This window comes from Nelumbo lutea, chromosome 2, assembly GCF_056320005.1.
Source record: "Nelumbo lutea isolate HS-2025 chromosome 2, American lotus-T2T, whole genome shotgun sequence".
Taxonomy (NCBI): domain Eukaryota; kingdom Viridiplantae; phylum Streptophyta; class Magnoliopsida; order Proteales; family Nelumbonaceae; genus Nelumbo; species Nelumbo lutea.
The window spans coordinates 7574737-7597947 of NC_142685.1; the positions used below are offsets into that span (position 1 = coordinate 7574737).

The 23211-nt window shown below is 37.9% G+C and overlaps 1 protein-coding gene and 1 long non-coding RNA gene across 9 annotated transcripts; one reads left to right on the top strand and one right to left on the bottom strand.

Annotated features, from left to right (window-relative positions):
• The first annotated feature begins 4168 nt into the window (after positions 1 to 4168).
• LOC148868359 (uncharacterized) lies at positions 4169 to 10696 on the top strand. 3 transcript variants are annotated; one of them, XR_016108168.1, is made up of 3 exons: positions 4187 to 4842; positions 4986 to 5208; positions 9834 to 10696. It is a non-coding gene; the product is annotated as an uncharacterized LOC148868359 (long non-coding RNA). The 3 variants fall into 3 exon arrangements; XR_016108167.1 differs by lacking the exon at positions 9834 to 10696 and having other exon boundaries at positions 4169 to 4842; positions 4986 to 5295; XR_016108169.1 differs by lacking the exon at positions 9834 to 10696 and having other exon boundaries at positions 4963 to 5295.
• A 3481-nt stretch (positions 10697 to 14177) lies between these two features.
• LOC148868360 (auxin response factor 4-like) lies at positions 14178 to 22919 on the bottom strand. Of its 6 annotated transcripts, none has more exons than XM_088971813.1 (10): positions 21405 to 22919; positions 21245 to 21301; positions 20860 to 21042; positions 20693 to 20777; positions 20525 to 20615; positions 20269 to 20433; positions 18949 to 19068; positions 18774 to 18849; positions 15728 to 15890; positions 14178 to 15629 (listed from the first exon to the last, which is right to left on the bottom strand). In XM_088971813.1, exons 1-10 carry the CDS (start codon positions 21750 to 21752, stop codon positions 14842 to 14844), a joined length of 2076 nt encoding a protein of 691 aa, XP_088827939.1. In that variant the 5' UTR covers positions 21753 to 22919; the 3' UTR covers positions 14178 to 14841. The 6 variants fall into 6 exon arrangements, with proteins under 6 accessions (XP_088827939.1, XP_088827940.1, XP_088827942.1 ...); XM_088971814.1 differs by having other exon boundaries at positions 14178 to 15626; positions 21405 to 22365; XM_088971816.1 differs by having other exon boundaries at positions 14178 to 15626; positions 18774 to 18843; positions 21405 to 22338.
• Between the last annotated feature and the right edge of the window lie 292 nt (positions 22920 to 23211).

The following is a 23211-nucleotide window of genomic DNA, read 5'->3' on the forward strand; positions in this document are numbered from 1 at the left end:
TGAGGTTGGGTTAAGGTGGACAAATGAATGCCCTATAATTTCTAACATTTTGTCTCCAGGCACTATAGTTTTGGGCCCTAAAACGGTCAAATAAAAAACACAATTGGACCAAGCCCCGGTAAGGGCATTCATTTGCTTAAGAAAAAAACTTAGTTGGTCATTGTATGTAAAAAAATTAATAGTTGCGATGATTTAAAAAGGACAAATTTCTTAAAGTACCCTTATGGTTTAAGAAATTGATTAATCCTATCGTTAATGTTTATATGTTGTCTTAAAGTACAATCACGTCATCATTAAGCACTAATGGAAAAAATAAAATGTGGAATTTATAAGCACAATTACTTAAAATCCAATTGAAGTGTACCTGTTTTAGAAATTATAGGTTTTTTGATAGATTAATCTATTGTGTACATATTGCCCTCCGCTATTCCCTTATTATTTAGATATTGTCTTGAGAGTAGTTGGATCTACGGATGTTTCAAAAGCTTTAAAACTTGTGTGTAAATATCTCCTAATCTGCAAAGGTTTATTGAATCTATAGGTGGTGTTTGAGAGATCGAAGCTCCATGAATTCGTCTTAGTTCATGTATAAGCAAATCATGCGTCTTTCGGGATCCCAAAACAATGAACATGGCTGTGGGTTGTGGCACGAAAAAAGAATAAATCTGACCTTGTAGTGGCCCATGTAGCCCATTCAGCCCAACGCAATTCCTGAATCGGCAAATCATGAAGGGGGCAATGTTGGGGGAATTAGGGTTTGGAATTAACAGTGAACATGAATGTGGTGCGAAAAAAGAATAAATCTTGCCCAAATATGATTTTCCAACCTTGATGAGGGCGGATTTGGCCCTCCAATGATATTATGACACATGGCACCTCGGAACAACTAGGTGACACCCGGAACCATTTAGGCAACAACTTGCCTTAGCCAAGTTGATGGTGTCCCTAACAGGCACGACTTGGCGGCCTGGCCTTAGCGTGACTCGACGTTCTGGCACAGGCATGAACTGGCGGCCTGGCCCAGGCACCAACCTGATGACCTGCAAGACATGCTTGCTGACAAATTCAGCATGTATATCCCAACACTCCCACGAACCTTTGAAATTGGCCCATGTACCGAACGATCCGGAGGGTGGTCAACATGCATGGCAGTTGCCTCCGTGAATCTCGGACCACTTAGGCGACCTTTCGGAAATCTCGGATATGGTTCATGAAGCCCACGCCAAACAATGCCTATATAAAAGCACCAACCCCAATGCCATAGGGCAGGCAAGTAAGCATATTGTAGCTCTCATACTTTGTGATTTTTAGCTCGCAATTTACTATGAGAGTATTGACTTAAGCATCGGAGTGACCTCGCCAGGTTAGCCACCCCGGGTCCTCTGACATTGATTCCTTGTAGGTCTCTAAAGAACTACAAAGCTCAACAATCAATCCAGCTAGCCACCAGGCAGCTCAGCACTCTGGTCAGCTCGACACCAAATAGGCAGTTCGGCACTCTGGTCAGCTCGTCACCTAACCTGCCTAGCTCGGCACAATTAACTCGGCACATAATTTGCCCCCCAGCTCGGCCTGGTCAACTCGGCATCCAGGTCCTCATCCAGCAGAAGTTAACTTCGGCCTCAGAGTCATCGGCCACTTGGAAGCAAGCCAAATGACGATGTACTTAACACAAAAAATTGATACATCACCAAGAATTGATTCATCACAACCCATTCAACCCAACATACTTCCTCAATTAGCAAATCACAAAGGGGGCAATGTCGAGGGATCTATGGTTGGAATGCAACATATTAAAAGGCTACTGCATCTTCTCAAATTATAGTAGGTTTTATATTTCTCAATTTAAAAGACTATAAGTTATAGTAGGTTTTCTATTTCTCAGCATTAGTTTGGTTGTAATTGGATCTGACTTATTGAGAACCTATATCCGAATCCGATCCGAAATTCGATTGGATTTAAAGACTCGGATTTGGATTTATTCCGGCTCTAATATAAATTTTTTAAAATACCTGAAAATTTAAAATTTATTTATTTTTTTATTTTTATATAATAAATTAATGTAAATATGACATACTAAATTTATTATAAATACAAATTTATATATAATATAATATATAAAATATATTCTTACAATTTTAAATTTAATAATATAAAAATTATATATTAAATTAATAAGTATTATAATATAATCGGACCGGATGGGGTCAAATCCAAATCTGATCCAATTATTAGTCGGATGTAGATTGTAACATCCAAATCCAATCCAATTATATAAATGCATCATTCGAATATGAGATAATCGGATTATATGTCGGATTGGGCCTCAGTTTTTTGGGTATTATTGACATGTCTAGTTCTAGTTCTTTCTTAAAATATTGACATCTTTTCACTCATTGCAGGTGGGACCCTTGACCACTTGACCTCAAAAGTTACCAAGTTGCCCTTGGCTTCAGATTTGGCAACAAGAGACCCTAAGAATACCAAATATAACAAAAGTGGGCAAATTAGTTTTTTTTTTTCAAATCCTAGATTTTATGTAATATTTTTTTCAATCCTTTAACTAAATAGTTGATTCCCTTTCTTCGAAAAAAAGTAGCAAATTTTTTTGGTTAGATAAATGAATTCTCATCCTAATTTTGTTATGTAAACTTTTTATATTTGAGTCAAGATATTTCATTGATAGGGTGATGGGTTGAAAGGTTGGACCACCTAATCAACATTAGGATAGAAACATTTCTTAAACTACCCTTATGGTTTAGCTAATTGACTAAGTATAACCCTATTGTTTGACTATTGTCTAATGCTATCCCTTTTATTTATGACAATTGACTACCTCTATCCTTATCATTAGCAACTGTTAATATTTTGTTAAAACTCATACACACATAACACCACATAATGTTTATTTTTTATTTTTTTAACCCAATGTTACCATCATCACCTTCCTCCTCCAACCCCATCTTTCTCTCTCTCTCTCTCCCTCTTTCTCTTTCTTCCTTTTTCTCATTCTCCTCCTTTTTCTTCTTCTTCTTCTTCTTCTTCTTCTTCTTGAAACAAGACACTGATCTAAAATGTTACTAAACTAGATATCATAAAACACTTGAAGGGAATCAAAGCTTTGAACTCTCATCTCCGAACTCCACACCTGCAACCACAGGGTGACCTTAATGTCACATCTAAAAACTGTGCATCTGCTCTATTTCTATTGGGACCAAAATACCCCACTTTTTCTCTAACCTTCTTTTACAGAGACATAGGAAACAAACTCCTCATCGTATAGATGGCGCAACTTTTGTGGCCTCAAGGAATAGGGATGCCTTTTGATGTATTTTCATATTTGAGCCCTCTTCCCTTGTAAGGGCAATAGGTGGTTCCTTTTTGTGCTCCTCAACTTTGGAAGCGGAAGTTGTGGCTATGAGAGTAAGTTTAGTAGAAGTAGTGGCTTGTGGTTTCTTAGGCTCCGTTTGGTTTGTGGGAAGATTTGGGTGGGATGGGATGGAATAGGAAAATGTAAAAATTTACACTTCCATTGTTTGGTTTTAGATATGGGAAAATAATGGGAAAAGCATTGTGACGAAGAAGAGAGGAGAGAGGGAGGAAGGGGAGGTAGTAGATATGGGTTCGTACAGGGAATGTAGCATATCTGGGTTCGAACGAGGAAGGTAGTAGATATGGGTTTGAAAGGAGAGGTAGTAGAAAAAGAAGAAGAAGAAAGAGAAGCCGCCACCACTGCTCTGCTTCTAGGTTCGAATGGGGAAGGTAGCAGATATGGGTTTGAAAGGGGAGGTAGTAGAAGAAGAAGAAGAAGAAAGAGAAGCCGCCACCACTGCTCTGCTTCTAGGTTCGAATGGGGAAGGTAGCAGATATGGGTTTGAAAGGGGAGGTAGTAGAAGAAGAAGAAGAAGAAAGAGAAGCTGCCACCACTACTCTGCTTCTAGGTTCGAATGGGGAAGGTAGCAGATATGGGTTCGAAAGGGGAGATAGTAGAAGAAGAAGAAAGAAAAACTGCCATTGCTACTCTACTTCTAGAAATAGTGATTTCTTGAAATTTTCCACCGGGGTCGCACGGTTTTGGTGCGACCCAAAATCCACGATTTTGGGATCTGACATCCCACATTTTTCTCATCCCATCCCTTTATTTCCCTCAAAACAAATGAGAGTTCTCATCCCTATCCCACAAACCAAACGGAGCCTTAAGGTTTCAAGCAAGTGGAATCGGACTAAGGAGTTTTGATTTCTATGATCAAGACTCCTCCAGTTTGCTTCCATCCAATGCTTCTCGTCATCGATGGTGGTGAAATCCAATGCTTCTCGTCATCAATGGTGGTGAAATAGAGGAAGTGAAAGAGGAGGAGAGAGAGAGAGAGAGAGGAGGGGGAAAGACAAAATGAGAGGTAGGGAGATGAAAGAGAATGAGAGGTGGTGGAGAGAGAAGTACCAAATCCGCCTTTGCAACTTGCAGTGGTGGTGGCGGAATAGAATAAGTGAAAGAGGAGGGAGATAAAAAGAGAGACATATAGCAGGAAAGAGAGAATGAAAGATAGGAAGACAAGAGGGAAAGAGAGGTGGTACTGTGGTGGAGAGGGAAGTACCGAATCCACTGCAACGGTGGTGGAACAAAGGAAGTGAAGGAGGAGGGGAGAGAAGGAGAGAGAGATAGCGAGAAAGAGAGGTGGCCATGAGCTATAACCGAACCGTCGTCACTGGTTTTCCCTATATGGAAGATCACAATGGTGGAATGAAATTGAGGGTCGTCCTCGCTCAAGCTTCTGTGGTCTTGACCTTGCCAATACTTCACTCATCTTCCCCCGTCCTCCCCTGAAACTTTCTCTCGACGAGGTGAGGATTTGGTGCTAGAAACTATTATGCCAAACTAGTTGGGTGGAATCAATGCTAGAAACCAAATCAAGTTCTTTATTTTAGTTTATAATTTATATTTTTCTCACAAGACTTTTTCAGTCCTCTTTTCTTGGTTGTTGTAGTGGGTTTAGCGGTTGCTCTCTTGCCTTTGGTTGCAAGCTTCCTCTCACCTTTCTCACCGTCACCCGACGAGGATTATTGGGTGGTATCGGCCGGTTTTCATCAGTAATGACCACCACTTCCAGAGGTTGCAGCAATGGTGATAGTGGCTTCGTTGACATTCCATTGTGTGCGAAGGAGGTGGAGAGAGAGAGAGAATTGCTTTCAAAGGGATTTAACAAAAGGGTAAAACTGACAATTCAGCTCTTCTGTCAATATTTAACGAGGATAGTAATTTTTTGAAATAGTAAAGGTACCATTAAACAATAATTAAATAGTAAGGGTAAAATTAGTTAATCAACTAAACCTTAAGGATAGTTTAAGAAAATTACCCTAAAAAATTAGTTAGTATAATGCCCAATACCAACCCAATAATAAGGGAAGTTTTTCTTTTTATTTTTTTTGCTTTTAATCAGTTAACCAGGTCAAGTAGAGCAGCACTTCCCCCACGTGAATATAACATTTATTGCAGGGGCAGAGCTAGGATTTTTTATTGATGGGGCCAAAGCATAATAAACATGGATAGGGGGCGAAAAGATAGGAAACATGGGTATGAGGGGTAAAATATATGTGAGATTTAAATGGGGATTTTCAAGGCATAGGGGGGGGGGGGGCATGGCTTCCCTTTGCCACCCCTGGCTCCGCCTTTGATTCATTGTTTATAAATGACGTGACAAGCCAAACAATCCATTAATGATTGAATTCGCATTGGCTTCCAACAACACATCCTAACCATGCATTAGATGTGTTATCGGGTGCATTGTGTGGGGATGATTCGGTAGGTGTTTGTTTGTTTAAGCGACCCATGGACTAATATTATTGTATCAAATCATCCAAGAGTATAATGGATAAATAGGGATGTCAATTTTCCCATCTTCAACGGGGACCCGACTTCCCTAGCCCCATTAGGTCAGGGATGGGGATTGATTTGGCGGGGTGGGGACGGGAACGAGGATTAATAGGAATCTCCGATTGGGGTTGGGGTTGGGAATGTGAATTGAGGTCCATGCCCTGCCTTAATCCTAATTATATATATATATATATATATATATATATATATATATATATATATATATATTAAATATATTTATCAAAACATATTTAAAATATTATTTATAATTTAAATTTTTTATTTATTTTGAGTAAATTTATTTTTCAAAAAAATATTGTTATCTAAAAGAATTTCGGGGATTCGGAACCCCACGGGAAGCCCATCCCCATTGGGGATTGAGGATGGAAGACAAATTTTATCCCCGACAAGGATTGAGGACGGGGAAGGGGGTAATTTCAGAATCAAGACCGGGGATAGAGAATATGATCCTGCCCCAAACCCGCCCCGTTGCCATTCCTATAGATAAAGCATTTTTAGCAATTAAGTGGGCCACTTTATTGCCACTTCCTAAAACATGATTGATTAAATGATGGGGGAGATAACAATGCATGACCTTGCAATAGAAAACATACTTGAAATGCACCAAGGTTAATTAGGATACTCCCCCAACAAAAACTTAACTATAAAGCATCCCTATCAACAATAAGTCAATAACATTATGAATTTGCAATTCAGCCACTTAGGCCAATTTGGAAGGAGTACAAATACAAATATATACAATACAAATCTATACAAATATAAGGTTTTGTACTCTATATATTTGTATTTGTACTCCTTCCAAACTCTATCTAGAAGGAGTACAAATACAAATGCATACAGTACAAAATACATACAAAATAATAAAAAATGCAAAGTTTTGTACTTTGCATATTTGCATTTGGACTCCATCCAAACTGAGCTCCAGGTGCAAAATGGTATATGGATTTCGAATTTTTGGTCCTATTAAGGGTGTTCCGAATTTAATCCATTTATAATGGGATCAAATATGGATCCATTCTATCCATTTATATATACTTTACATTTGTATTATAATTATTAGTAGAGTTGGTTTGAATGTTGTATTTCTATTAAATTGTGATAGGCACGTGTTTCATACAAGTAATTATTTCATTTATGCAATTTAATATCCAATTATAATATGAATTTGCTTCAATTTGAATTCAAATATAAATGAATCAGATTTGAATTTACCTATATCCGATTCGATACAGCCCTACAACCACTAGCTTCAAACCTTTAAGAAGAGCGTCTGTGGACCTTGAGAGCTCTGAATACCACCATTTCACCATTGTGATCTCTACTAATAATCACACCAACTCCAATATTTACATATCCCTTCACACATAGTGAAGAGAAACTCGAAATCAATGTTTTCAGTTCGTTGTTAATTCAGCTTATCAAACCGTCACTCGGTTAGGATTATGGGTCTATTTTAGTTAAAATCTATTAAACATTAAAAAACCGTTGACTTGGTTAAGAATCGTTTGACTCGTCTGATTCGATTATTGATCCATTCGATCTAATGACTGGGTCGTGGGTTGTACACTAAATGCATACATACTTTCAGAGGCCATAACTTTGCATTTCGATATCCGATTGGGGTGTTTTTTTTTTAGTAACTTTTCAAGATTTATACATCCCAAAGAGTCGTATGCACTTTACCCCACTATTTTCGTGAAAACCCCCCTTTTTTTTACTTCAAATTATAATTTTTAATATTTTTATAAAAATAAAAAACTGAATTAAAAAATATATATTAAATATACAGCAATATATATAACATATACAAAACATATTTATACATTATTTTTTGCTAAAATATATATATTTATACACATATTCTGATGTGACACAATTTAAACCATTCGACCTGGCCGGTTGAACCAGTGACCCATGACCTATAGACAAAAAGGGTTCAGCCTCCGGGTCGGTTTTTACGATATTGCTCAAAATGACTCTGAATCTCCTATCCACAAGAACTCTACCTAGTCTTACCTATAAAACACTGCCTGTATTGAAAATATTTCTTGGCATATAAAATAACATGTAAGAGGATGAAATGTTCCCCATGTGTGACTTCAATGTTACGTGGATAGAATTATAATGGGTAGGAAATCTGGACTCACTCGAAACAAAGTGGTTGAGAAAACAAATAAGAGGTGAAAAAAGAAGAAGAAATAAAAATAAATAGAGAGCCACGTCTCTTTAATTTCTTACACCTCCAAGAGCCAAATAGGGTCAAGTAGAACTTTTAAGATGCATCTTATTATTTTCATTATTCTGATTGTAACTTCATATATTTTCAATGGGTTTCTATACGTATTTTTTTCTAGGTGTGTATACGTACCAGTTCTTCGTCACAGGAGGTATGAACACAGTCCCTATCTTGTATCATAAGAAAGTAGCGACGGTACATTCTTGAATTTTGAGATCTATAAAGGCGTTATTATATTTATCCTTCTTGATCAAAACATAAACTCTTATTTCTAGTCACGTTTGGTTTATCAGAGGTCATTTTGGCTAATCCTTTGAGAGGTCAACAGAAAGTTCCAAGGTAGGGGGCAAATGGTTGAATACCAATCCACCTCTTTTCATTGCAACCCATTTTCTAGTGGTTCATAATCCATCCACTTAATTGACCTGTTTAGGTATGTCAATGGGTTGGGTTGTGATAAATCCAGTTTGACCCGGTCGGTTAGGGTTTTGATTATTTGACCTGAATGGGGTTCGAGTTTTGACTGATCTGTCCCACTAGGTCAATGATACCCTGCATATATGCCAAGTATTCTATAATTTTTTGACTTTTAGTTTTATAGACTTAAAGTTTGTAATTTATTTATACATTGATTTTGATTTTCTTTTCTTTTTCTTAATGAAAAAAAGATAACACCTTAAAATCTATAAAACATTTTTCTTACTTAAACTAATGTATTTTAAGTCTTAAAATGTGATAAAAAATGCATTTGAAATAATACGGGTCAAACTGGGTTGGAATCGGGTTAAATACTATAGGTTCGGGTCTGGGAATCATGCATTTTTAAGTCAGTTCGGGTTGGGGTACTGGAGGGTCGGGTTAAGGTTGAGACATACTCATGCCAAACCCGACCCGTTAACATCCCTTGCTCTGATATATTGGAGAGGAATTGGTGATGAGTTCTAGCAATGGCAAAGTGCCGAAAAAATTCACGGACAATAGCAATGGAGTTCTCCTTCGAGATGGGAGACTGAAAACGTTGCAAAGGGGTTAGGCACCAAACCTAGACACCTGAGCTTTAGGCTTGTTTTTTTTTTTTTTTTTGAGTTTTGAAACTCTGAATTGGAGCTGTAGAGGTGGATTAGGGATCAAACAATGGCAAGAGAGAGAGAGAGAGAGGGGGGGGGGGGTTGGAGCTCCTATCATCCTGTCTTTCGATGCAGGGAGGCGATGTCCTGTTGGAAGCTTCTAGGAGTGAAAAGGTGAGAGGGAGAGCTGTTGGGATTTAGGAACCCTAAAGGGCCGGTATCCCCGACCCAAATCCACCCAAAATTTAATGCGTCTCTCGACCCATATTGACCCACCACTCAAATGGGTGGGTATGGGTTGGGTTTCAAGTGGATGGGTCAAATGGGTTAGGCTCAAAATTTCTCGCCCTAGTTCCATTTTCCCCAAGCTGAACTACTTAATGGTTTGGTTCTAGTATTTATTTAAGGAGAAGTACGGACATGTCCATTATAGAATTCTGATTTTCATGGTAGATTTACAACATTTCAAAAGGCCAATTATCCCCACCCTATGCATTACCTTAACTGTACTTTGTGCCTATGAGTTCTGACCCTGGGCTGAACTATCATTCTCCCATCTATTTATTCTAATCTTTAGATTTGAGGACACTTTTATAATTAAGTGACCATTGACATTCTATTCCTTAATTTTATGCAGGTTGTGCCTGCAATAATAGGGTTCTTCATGGCTTATTTTGTGGAAAGCTCGACTGGAGTAGTTATTGTGGATTAAATTGTCTAACTTTTCTGCAAAATCTCTTATTTGTAACTGTAGCTAGAGTTCTGAAAGAAACAACGTTCTATGAAGAGAGTAATGGTTTTAGTGTTATGAAGAGGGTAATGATGATTCAATTCTGAGAAATGGTTTTTTATTTCTTCCATTATATGATTATTTTTTGGGCGTTTCTCATCATGGACACAACCAATTAGAGGGCATTTGGTTCATCTTATGGACAGACCATTTTGGTTCATACCATGGGGTGAATACACAGTTTGGTTGGGTGTGGACGGGACTAGTCCACACTATATCATTGGACCGGCCCTATTCGAACCCCAAATATCGGCAACAGGTTCCTCAGTTCATTTTTGATATATGTTTCGCATACACACTCCTAACCCTACAACACCGAAACTTGCTGCTGCCATGCTCTATCGCAAATGGAGGTCTCCTCCACCGAAGCTCTCCTCCAGGTTTTCTCCACCACCGTTGTCATCTTTCTCCTCTGCCATTTCTTTCTCCTTCATTTCTGTTGTTGCTATTGATTTTGGTTTTTTGTATGTGTTGAAGGTAATGAATCATGGATTTGCTCTTTTTTTTTTTTTGTATTCTGTAATAGTTTGATTTTTGTATTGAAGTTAATGAATCTGATCTATCTTCTATAATTTTTAGTCTGTTTTTTGCTAGAATGTGATCGGTTTGAACACAACAATATGATCTATCTTCCATAATTCGTTGGGTTTTTGTACTCTGCATCGGATTAATAATTTTCAGTCCCATTATTTTAGATTTGAATATTAAAACTTACATCTGATTAATAATTAAAAAATTAATCAGATTAATTTTTTATTTTTGTATTTTATTGGGTGAACGTTTGCATTCAGATTGTTAAGTGAAAATAAAAAAGGTTGAATGGCCCGAGACTTAACATGCGTTTTCCACACAAGTCTATTTAGTATTTACCGGCACATTTTAGTAAGAAAAAAACATTTTGGATCTGATAGGCACAATACTGTAAGCATGTTTGATAAGCATTTGAAATTTTTTTTTGACACCTATCCCTTAAAATACCCTCATCCCATTTTTTAAAAAGATTAAAATCCATTTTTAACACTTGTTAAAATACTTATCAAGTGCTCATTTAACGTGCTTACTTATGTTGTATTTACTAGATCCATACCCTGAAAAAAAGTGGAGTGTGGCGAAAACTAAACCCTCGTTTGAACTTTGAACACTTGTTCTTTATTTTATTTTATTTTGAATTAAAAGCATCTAATTAAAATCAGCTGCATTATACACAACATAATCTACTTAAGCAACATGGAGATAATCCTATGGCCGATCCAACTTATCCAACCATGAATTAATTGGACAGGGAACCCCAAACATCGTCCACGTGGCAATAGTCATTTGGGCCCAAAAAATTCCACGAATATAAGATGGGTGGAGAATGGATGAGGAACGATGAACTCCATTTTCAATCAGTTGCCACGTGGAAATTTCCTAGGTCTTGTAGACTCCATTACTAAATGGCCTAACTAGAAGGAGAGAAGTATAGCCTCGCTCCCATCCATCTGAGATTGAAAAACCTTTGGCAGTTTAGAGGCTGTTTAGTTTGAAAGTTTCACCATGGGTGCGGGGTAAAAGAAAACTCCCAAACAGCCCAGACCAAAGTTTTCTCTCTGCTGAGATCACTGGAAGCAGGAGATTCTTGGGCATACTGGCTCCTCGTGACACCTGATCAAGTAGGGATTATATGGCAAAATAGCAAGCCCAATTGTTGATCCAATTGGGCCCTGGTATCACTGTGACAGACATCTCATTAATCATTTTATTCAAAAGCTAGATCAAGGAGTTGGACATAGACCTTGAGACTTGAGATTTATTTCATAGTAGTGGACGTCCAATATAAACAAACAAAGAAGTGGGTACACGAGTTTTAGGTGAAAGGCAGAGTGTCAGACCCATGAAATTCATGTGAGCTTGTCAATCAAGGTAGTTGGCTACCACTTCACCATAGCTACCCATGTCCCTGTCTAAGCCTTGTTCCAACTATCTATATGATCCCTATTTCATCACTCCCTTTTCTTCGGTTTCAAATATATACAACCTCAAACATTAGTGTCAATATTCCGAATTTCCTACCCATAAACTGTTCTCACATCTCTGCCCACACAACACTGCTGCAGTGTCTTGGGAATATCTCTCTATGAATGATGAGGGAGATATTTCCAAAGTACACCTGTAGGGGTATTCTTTTTTGGATTTTGAGAGTGGGCGGGAGGGAAAACTTGGTTCCTATTGACCAAGAAATATATGTTCTTTATTCAGATTTATATGGAGATCAGGGAAAAATTATTTTCTTGGGTATCACTTGTCCATCTTTTAAGTAGGTAAATAACTTTCCCACCTGGGGTCCGAGGAAAATTGTCTACACTTGGATGGGACAAAAATGCCCCTTTTAATAGTTGATTTTTATAGCTAAAATAGTTATTGTCTTGTTTACCTGTCGACAGGGATGTCAGAACAGTTTGTGGGTAGAATATCCATGTTTCCTAAATTCGGCATAAACATTTTTACAAGCTGTAAGTTTTAGAAACCAACTGGTTTGGGGCACAGCAGGTCCTATTGCAAATGAACTGAGTTTTTGCTTAGTTAACTTAATGGGCCGATCCCAATTCATTGCTTTTCTCTACATACTTATAAATGATAAATAAAAGGACAGCCCATGCACTAGGCTCCTGTGCATGCAGGGTCTAGGGAGGAAAAGATGTATGCAGCCTTACCCTTGTACATACAGAAAACTGTTTCCAAGATTTGAGCCTGATCACCCAGGTTGCAATGAAGCCACTCAACTGTTGCACCAAGGTCCACCCTCATCTACATACTTATAAATGATGAGTTTTCTAAATTTAACCTAATAGGTATGTTACAAATGAAAATAAGGTACCGGCTAGCCTGCTGGTAAAGTCTCCAGCTGGTTGTATCCCAGAATCCTGCCTTCACCTGAGTTGGGGGCAATCTAGGGATACCACTGACTCTGTCGCCATATGATCAATAAAAAGGATTGTCACCAAGCCTAATCTGCCTTCACCTGCATTTGGCATTTCTTATTTTTTTTACAGTTAAATTCTCAGGGGCATTTTAACAGCAAAAAAGAGATAAATCCTTAAAATAAGGAATGCCAAATGCAGCCTTAGCCCAGCTAATTTAAAGCTTAACATATTTTACGTAGTGACCCAGATTTGATGTATAATATTAAGGTCCATGGTGGGATGGCTGTAGGCCATGGCTGGGCCAATCTTGTTTGGTGCGGCACAGTGTGGCTTGTATGTAATGCTAAACCAAAAGAAAAGGGAAAATACATGATAAAGAGCTTTGACCAAACAAAACCCCACATGAACCTGATCGCTTATCACTTTTGTGATATTGGTTGATTGGTTATAAGTTTTTCAGGTATAATGTATTTTCGATATAATAATAGAATAAAGAAGGAAAAACCGAAAAAAAAAAAAAAAAACTAGTTTCTGTGCTCGGTTAATGTTACTGTTTGCTCCTTGTCTTATACTCTTCGTTAGGCAGGCCATGGTTGCAAAACCAGCCCAACCAGGTGGGCAGAGAAGGTTCAATGGTCACTGACACTGTTTCATTTGATAGAAATAAGAGAAGCAGAACATTCCCTCAAATTTCTGTTTCTCTCTTGTTTTCTATCAAACCAAATATGACATAAGGCCTCTCTATCCACCTAGAGAAGGAAAAAAAGGAGAAGATTGACTGATAAATCCTCGTCTCAATAACGTTATCCACAAGGGAATCAGAAACCATCGCTGAGTTCTCATTTGAGAGTTTTGACTTTGAGTCTGACCGATTGAGGATATGTAATCAAGGAATCGTTGGTGAGTGACACTTTTTGATCATCTCAAAGATTGGATTCCAAAATTAGTCCGGTGGTAAGAATCCGATCAAGTATGGGTTCAATCATGTATGCATATTCCTTTTAAGATCCAGGCAGGACCCAAATACGCACAGTAGCCTAGTAATGATGGGTAGTTTATTATTGTCAGTGAATGAGTTGTATTCTCCACCCAGTATCAGTACTTTCTTCTCGAGACAATCAAACATAAGCGGCCAAAGGCAAACAGTCTATAATCCAAACCCATGGCCAATAGCAACTGAACTGTCTTCCTGGGTATGGATGCCAGGATCCTTTGGACTGGGGGGAAGTTTTCCTTCCAGTTATTTAGTTTTAACATCTCACCATCTGAGAAGCAACTGAGATTTATATGCTGATGAATGATGAATCTATTGAAAGTGAAGCAACTGAGATTTGAAGTTTGAACTCAGGAGGAAACTAGGTACCCCATTCAGGTTTTTGGAAATATGTAAATTTCATCTTAGAAAACATAATTCATAAAGAAACAGTGTCAAATCCTAATTACCGTTGGAGAAGAATCAGGTTGCTCCACCGAAAAAGACTTCAAGTCTTCAATACAAGCATTAATGCAGGTGCTTCTTCCAAACAACTTTGACATTGAGTACCATCACTGACCATTCCAATTGTCATTTTCCACACTTGACACTTCCTCGTGTGGTGTATACATATATACCGGATTAAATAACTTGCTGCCAACCGTCCAAGTATAAATGGTGAAGGTTGATCATTTCAATAAGTAATACGTAGACAAAGCAACTTGATGTAAGATAGAGAAACTCACTGTCAAGTAACATCACTCACGATCATCATATATCATTCTCACTGTGCAAACAACTAGCCATCCTTTATATTAGAATTAGAAGGTCTTCCAATGTTGAATTGCCGCTCCAGTTCTTTCAGCAGATCATCAATAGCCATTGGGTCTTGACGAATCAACGCCTCCTCCACCAACTTTCTTTTCTTGTAAACCTTCACTTTGTTTATTTAGGACGAGCGAGGACTTCAGCAACACAATTAATATCCAACTGTGCTACTATTGCAGCTTATGTTGTCACAACTTCTATTAGAACTCTGAGAGTTGGGAACTCGGGTTTCTCCAGTCAAGGAGAACCCAAACAGTTTACAGCCAGTTTTGGATCCATTCATAATTTCATCTTTCCCATCATCTTTTGGGTCCAGATCTTGAGTGGTAGGAGAAGATAAATTTTCTAGAGGCTTCAGCTCTTTTGCTGTATGATTTGAACCTGGATGGCGCTCCTCATCCCTGATGATATCAGAGAACTTTTGCTGTGCAGACACTAAAGGGTGGAAACTCCCTCTCTGATAATTGGTCATGTATGGGTGCATGATGGGATTATGGCTTGATTTGTACACGTCATTAAATGGCACATACATGGTTCTGATGCCATCTGGAGCAAGCGGGTAGTGATATGGGTTGGGTCCTTGGTACATGTTGTAACCGAGATCATTTTTCCCCCAAGCATTAAGGTTGAACTCAGCTCTTTTATGCAGGGATCTAAATGGGCAAATTTCTTGACCTTGCAAGACCTTCTGGAATCTGTTGGATTCCGCAAAGCCTGTGTAAGTGGTGGGTTGTGATTGCATAGAACCGCCAATATCAGTTGCTGCTGAGCCAGTTATCATGAGACTTTGGTTTGCTGGATTATGCACCTCAAAGCCCACTGGATGGTTTACCATATCACCTTCATAGTGTGGTGACATGAAACCCACTTTTTCTTGACCTTGCAAGACCTTGGAGGATCTTAGAGACTCATCAAAGTCCAAAAATCCACCCCCTACTGCTGCAACAGGAAGCCAAATTTGAACCTACCCAAAATCAGAGACAAATTACAAATGCAATATTATGCACAATTCGAAACGTTCATGATTAGATCCATACCAGTAACAGGACTGTTGGGTGAAGTTGACTGCAGACTCATCCGTAGTTTCTTCAGCCTGGGGGCAGATGGGGTGCTCAAAGCTGGTAACGTAATTGATGGTTCTATTTCCCATGGAGAAACTCGTTCTTGGTTTTCTCTAGCAATATCTTCATCCCATCTAATCTGTTGTCATAGTTGAAAAACATTTCGAGTTCAATTATCAAAAAATAAAAAACATTTCGAGTTAAAAAAAATACCATATGAAAGCTTCACAATATTTATAAGCTTCTGTTGGAAATATAAAACACAAAACTACTAGTATGTAAGAAGTAGGTCACAAAACTACTAATAAACTCCACTTCTCTACACAAGCAACTGAAGAAGCTTATGCCCCATCATTTGTGTATTTCACCCTTAAGGCTCAGTTCGGAAAAAGTACAAATATAAATATGTACAGTACAAAGACATACAAAATACAAAATTTTGCACTCTACATATTTGTATTTGTACTCCTTCCAAATTGAGTCTAAAACACAAATCTAAAACTTGGCATCACAATCAAGACCATAAGAACCAAAAGTAAGGAAGAATTTGAAAGTTGTCTGAAGCAGTTGGCATTTGGAGATAACTTCAATTTGGAGTTAATTTATCTCGGGGGTTAATTGTTAGAATCAGAGTTATGAAAATTGATTAGACCAGACAGTTGAAAGGAAGCTACAATCTGCCCAAAAAGCAGTTCACTAATTCAAAGAGCAGACTGTGTGTAAACCAGAAATTGAATGTTCAAACTACTGAATTGAATGAAGAAATGGTTCAATTTGGTTTGTGATTCTTTAAAACACTGGATAAAATGTTTAGATGCCATAATGAAAAAAATATGCCTATATGTTAAACAACATTCACCAATTCTCTAAAAGGTTTCAAGTCATCTTTCATACTTTAGCATGGCCTTGTCTATGTATTTGCACAAAATGGTTGAATGCTTGATGAGCCAAAGAAATTCTAGAGGCAATAATCACAAGGGGAGTATTAGAAATATGGCCTTCAAGATGTGCAAGCTTGTAAATCACAAATTTATTAAGGTAATCAAGGTGTTTTGTAGTGCTAGCTTCCACTAATCATGCTTTTTAAAATTCTAACCAGTACAATTGCAAACTCAAGAAAATAGCGGCAGCGAGAACAAAGTGAGACACAAAAGAAATAGATATATTCTCAAAATAAGTGATTTTAGAATTGAATTCTTGATTCATTGAATTCAGTCAATCCAATTATTACCAAAAAAAAAGAACACTAGTGAATGCATTTACTTCCAACCAATTAGTAGAAGATTGATCATAATTTATAAATCATTGGATGGTCAGGTAGGAATTTTGAGACCATTATTTGATAAAATATCCAGGGTACCTATCTCAAACCATGACATTGCTCTCCCAACATAGGAGCTCAAATGTGGTCAACTCACAAGGCGTTCCAGAAAATGCCTACCATATTGGAAATTTAGCAGACCTTCATAAGATGAATCATATATAATGACTTTTTGTTTTCTAGTAAACTACTTATTCATCTTAAAATATGGATAACTGAATCTTGATCCTTGAAACAACCTTGAGAAAATCTCCACTGACATAGTAGACATGTATGGGCATTAGATATATTGAACAGATGTTCATTAATTGAGGATATGATAAAAGTTATAATGTGAATATGCAACTTTTGCGACTTGCACTAGAGATGTGGTTATATGTAGCATTTGGTTCCAAAAAAAATGTTAAAATATTTGAAAATAAGGAAAAAAGAAATTGAAATATTAATTGACTTTATTATGCTAAGACTAAGAGCTGCACATTGGGTAACAAAAGAGGACTTTATAGGAGCCACTAGGCACAATACCTAGAGGCTGGCCAACAGTTCATGGGTTTTCCCCTAGGAGAGAAGCATATAGTTGTTACATGGATAATGGGTAGAAATGAAATGATTGTTGATTATTGCTGTCTAGACAACCCAGAATCCTCAGGAATTCGAATATTCAGAGATCATCTTGGTCGTTATTTTCATCATCGTTATCCAAGGTTTAAAGCCAGCTTCACATCAGGTTATTGTAGGGATGCAATGGATTGCATCAGATTCAAATAATACTCATATTGAATACCATTAATATATAAAAGTAAAAATGATTAGACTATTCTATATTATTAATAAAATGAACTATAATGATTTTGATATGAACGAAATTACTTGAAAATAATTTTTTATGAGAATTGAATTTATGACTGTAGTAAACATACAACACAGGAACCAACTTTACAAATAGATACATATTTTTATGTAGATATAAGCATATAAACTTAAAATATTAATTTCATGTATATATAAGCATATTTTATTGGGGTGGTTCCATATTCTATCCAATTATAAACATATCAAGTTTGGACTAACTTAATCAAATTCAATATTTGAATTCAGACAAATGGATACTAATTCGCAGTCCTAGGTGATTGACAAGTAGTGATTGGATGGTTATTCCATGGTTCAGATGGTCCTTGGTTTTACAGAAAGTTAAGGCCCTAGTAACAAGCCTGAACTACTCATTCAGGGAAGGGGTATCAAGGGATGTATTAGTTTGGGGGGCAACTAGACCATGATCAAAAGCAATAAGACTGAATTGCTTGTTCAGGTGGATTCCAAGGGTGGTAAATGGTATACCAAATGCTCTATCCAGTGAATGGTATCAACGGATTATTGATTTGAGGGCACCTGGACTGAGAACAAACTTGTGAAACCAGTGAACACAATAAAGTCAGTGGTGGTATCTATTATATACAGGACTGTCCCCATATGAAAAGCTATTGGGTCAAGCAAGTTTAACACCTAATCCAATACCTAGAATTATGTTAACCTAGAAAATTAGCAATTCATGTGGAAGGAAACATTGTAACAAGTTCAGAATTTTGGTTGTTTGTAATAGAGAAGATGAATTAAGACTGCTGGCAAACCTAAATGCAACATACATTTAAAATCATTTTATATTAAATCCCAGATTGTACGAAACAAGTTTGAGGGCATTACCATCAAGCATCTCCATTTTGAATTAGGCCATCTATGGGAATCCAGATCACCCATCCCAGTCACTACACCACTGCATCTGCCAAAAAAAGGGAAAATATCCAAAATTCTTTTGGGATATGATTATAGAGAGAGAAAATTTTGATTAAGAAAGGAAGTTAATCATATTAAACCACACCTTCTCTCTGGTGTATCTTCCATTTCAAATCTCATTTTGAACCTTGTCCCAATAGATACTGGATGCCTGATGCTTTTAACATATTTTTGGTAAGGTATGACAAACTCTGCAGGACTTGCCCTGCATTTTAAGAAAGTATGAGACAAAATTTCAAAGATCACCAATAAGATATAAAGAATTATCTCGAATTGGATATAAAATACAGTGAATACCTTGAACCAGAATGTGAAGTTTCATTTTCAGACCATGGAAAGGTCCCAACTTCCAAGAGGTGCAAAGGGATGTTTATGTATGTGTATTGACTGTGTTAAGAAATGAGGAATTTGACAAAGATCAAATCCCAAACCCATAAGATCTTTTTCTTTTCTTTGGTTAGAAGCATTAGAATGAATTTCTCTACCACTTGTATAGATTTCAGTGAAAAATCTTTTGGTTGCATTTTGTAGTTGTTGCAAGACTCTAATTTTTGGGATCTTTAGGTTTTATAAGGAGAAATTTGTTCATCTTTATGGCATATGGTTGAGATGCTTTTTTTTTTTTAGATTTGCCTCTGATATTTACCTTTTTCAATGGTCCACTGCTGAAACTTTTGAAGAATGGAGAATCTCATTGTGAGATGCCATTCTCATATCACAGACCAGAAAACAGGAGTTTTGCACATTATGGTAACTATCTATAGCATGAACCCCAAAACATCTCATTGGGAGTTAGCTATGTTGAAAACAAAGTTCTTATTTCTGAAATTTGGCTGTAAAACAATTTCTTTTCTCATGTCAGAAGCCTGTTCACACATTTTATGAAAAAAAGATAAGAACTTGTCAATTCATGTGATTTTTATGCATATGAGCTCATCTAATTACATCACGTCTATAATACGTTGCATACTATGTGAACCAAATTATTAAAAAGAAAAAAAAAAAAAAAAGGAGCTGAGCTAAAGCTCATTTCCATCCTTTTCTTTTCCTCAGAGAGAAAGCAGGGATTGGACCTGTGTCCTCATATCAAGGCATGTTGTTGCTCCCTTTGATTTTTTCTTTAATCATTTTAATGCTTACCATTTTTGTGTACCAGAGCTTATCAGATGACAATTTCAACATTCTTACAATTGAATTAACAAAAAACTAACAAAAATGCCTTGCAAAGTTTTAAGTAAAATGCATGATAAGCTGCATATATTTTTTCTAGCTCAAAGGGGAGTGAAGTTCCTCTTGTTCTTGTTTATGATCTGTGCAAATATTGGTAGTGACACAATTGGAACTATTATAACATTTTTAAACACCTGCCCTGGGAAATTTAATCAACGATGGCTAATAAGAGTACCTTGGGCTGTAGAAGACATGAAACATGCTTCTGGTGGATATTGCGTTAGCCACTGGCGAGAGAACATTGAGATTCATATTATGGTTCCCAACAATTGAATTAGGAAGACCATTTCTAGGTCGGGAAGCTCTTCTAACTCCCAATCTCAGCTCTCCATCTTCACCCCTTCAAAACCAACACACAAATTTGGAAACAGGGTTCAACGGATTTAAGCAGGAGTAACATTTTTGGGGAAATCCGAACCAGAAATATATACCTCAGAAAGAGCACAGCATCTCCAGAAACCAGATTCTTTTGGCTAACAAAAATACTCCAGCCTGTGGTGAGCAGATGCCGCCGAGGCTGACCTGAAAAATAAACATCAAATTCCATGATTTTCCTTCTTCAATCAGACACCATTAAAAATACTCCCAATCAATAGTACCTCTGTAAATATGACGGAACCTCCATTCAACTCCATGAAGGTCCTTGGCAATGAGCTCCTGAGACGGCCTTTGCTGTTTATAATCCTGTAACAGGGAAGCGTTATCAAGTCTACTGATTCAATCCACCAAATCTATCCAACATTAGAGAAAATAAACAAAACCTTACCAATGGCGGGAAACAGTCTTCTGCAGCTCGACGAGGGACAGAGAAGCCACCATGGGTGCTCGTGTCGGAGGCTGTAAGCGTCTTGCAGAACATGTGAGGAGTTGATTTTCTGGGCAAATGTCCACCTTCCTCCGCCCCGACGTCCTGCTCGTGTCCTTCGCCCTCCATACTCATCTCTCCTAACTATATAAATATAAATTAATAAATAAATAAATAAAATAAGACTCGGAGTACGTTAAAGCCAAATCAAGGGAAGGCTCAACACTATGATATAGAAAAGAGAGAATCATCTGGTTCAGCATGTTTCATTCACGTCCGAGCTAAAATTAGTCCATGCCCAAAGCATGCGCATGAGGAATAGTCGGGAAGCAATTTAACAGCATACCTCTGGTTGAGGCAAGAGTGTCACCTGTGTATAGACCTCATCGTTCTCCTTGTTAGCCTGCAGTAAAGTGGGAGAAAGAAAATGAGAATCCAGAGTGATAGAAAGAGCAATGCGAAGAAGATAAAACGACTTCAATCGAAAAACAGAAAACCACGCTTACAAGTAGTTGAACATTGACAACCCTGCAGAAGATCTGAGGTTGGAGACCAAAGGTGGGTACTTCCAAGCATGGAAACGGTGAGTAGGAAGCAGCTTGCTCCAAGTGGCCCTGTGGGAAGTAGACAACCAGACTCCCTTTCTTTGGTAAAGAGGTAAGAGGACCAGCACATGCATGCCAAAGCTCCAAATATGTTGAAGAAGATACAGAAGAGACGGAAGAGGTTGAGGAGCAACAAGAAGATGGGGAAGACATAGAACAGCCAGCAACACCACCGCCCTTGTCACAATCTCCGGGACAACATGAGCTCTTGTCCCCGTCTTTGATTGCATGGTTCAAATCAATTTCCATGAACACCAATATTCTTCAAAGAAGCCGAAGACAAGTACAACCCGCTTCCCGCCGACCAGCAAGGAAGAGAATACAGAGAAGTGGAATGAGTTGAAAAGAATAGCCAGCCACAAGGCGAAAACACGAAAAGAAAAATGGATGCAGAAGGGATAACAAGAAGAAGTTCACAATTTGAGGGGTGTACACATGACTAGAACTTGAAAAAAGTGGAAGAGGAAGTCCCAAAGAAAAATAAATTCATACATAGAGGGGCACCCAGAAAGCTAAAAGATGATAAGAAATGGAAAGGAAATGAAACAAATAAGAAAGGAATTCATGTTCGGATGGAAAGCTAAAGCATGAAAAAATGGAACGAAGATCAGATAATAACAAGAAATTCAAAGTATGATTCCTCCCCCATTTGCAGTACTGAGCAGAGGGAGCAGAAGCAGCAGACATAGACAATTGCGAGAAGCACAGAACAAAAGGCAAAAAGCCAATGCTGGTGGTGGGTTCTGGACTGAGACTGTTATTAATCAGAGAGAGAGGGAGAGAGATTAGGGGGGGGGGGGGGACAGGCTGAGACGGTACAGAACCCACACCCCACGCCCTTTACTTTGCCTTTTCTTCTTCTTTATTTTCTTTTTTTTTTCCCTTTGATTTATTTCGCAATTTTAACTGTGGTGAGACGTGGAGCCGTGGAATCCCTCTCCTTCGGGACAGGAAAGCTTTTCCATTCAACGGAACGCCAAGAAAAATTCAATGATTACAGGGAGCAAGTGAACAAAAACAAGCACAAAGAAACAGATCATGACATACATACACAGGATGGCCTTAAGAAATTCCGAGAACAAAATTATCTCATCATTTCAGAACCTCCAAGAACCCATCTCAAAACTGATTATTAAATGAAAAATAAAAATGGATAAAGAAAAAATCACTTTCTTATTTGTATTTGTTACTGTGGTTGCTCTCTCTCCCTCTCTCTGTAGTTCTGTGTTTCACCTACCACAGAAGAAGTAGAACTGTAGAAGGAGAAATATTAAATATTAATTTAGAGCCATTGGGTAGAGAGTGTGTGTGAAAGGGAAAGATCGATGTTGTTGCCCCCCTCAACTTCGGCTGCAAATATCGGGGTGTGTTCGTTTTAGGATTAGGACTCCTCGCTTTCTCTCTCTCCTCGGTTTCCTTGGAGATGGAGTGAGGAGGGACAGATCCTCCCTATAAATACCAGAGAGAGAAAGAGCATAAAATATTGAACATTAATCGGGTCGGACCCGGGCCTGACTGACTCTTTGATGGTGCTGTTGGCTTTGCCTCCTTTACGAAATTCGATGATTCGATCATCCCCAGTCCCCCAAGGCCAGGACCTTACACTCAACCACCCAAGGGCACATTAACATTCTCTCTCTCTCTCTCTTTGGGATAACCGCCTTAATTTACCCCTTGTTTTATCTTATAATTACCAAAATACCCTGGC

Coding starts and splice junctions, on each gene's coding strand:
- LOC148868360 (XM_088971810.1), bottom strand. CDS start 21,752: ATGGAAATTGATTTGAACCATGCAATCAAAGACGGGGACAAGAGCTCA. Junction 19,069..20,268: donor CATGTCTTCTACAGCCCAAG/GTACTCTTATTA, acceptor CTTAAAATGCAG/GGCAAGTCCTGCAGAGTTTG. Junction 15,891..18,773: donor CAAAATGGAGATGCTTGATG/GTAATGCCCTCA, acceptor CTATGACAACAG/ATTAGATGGGATGAAGATAT.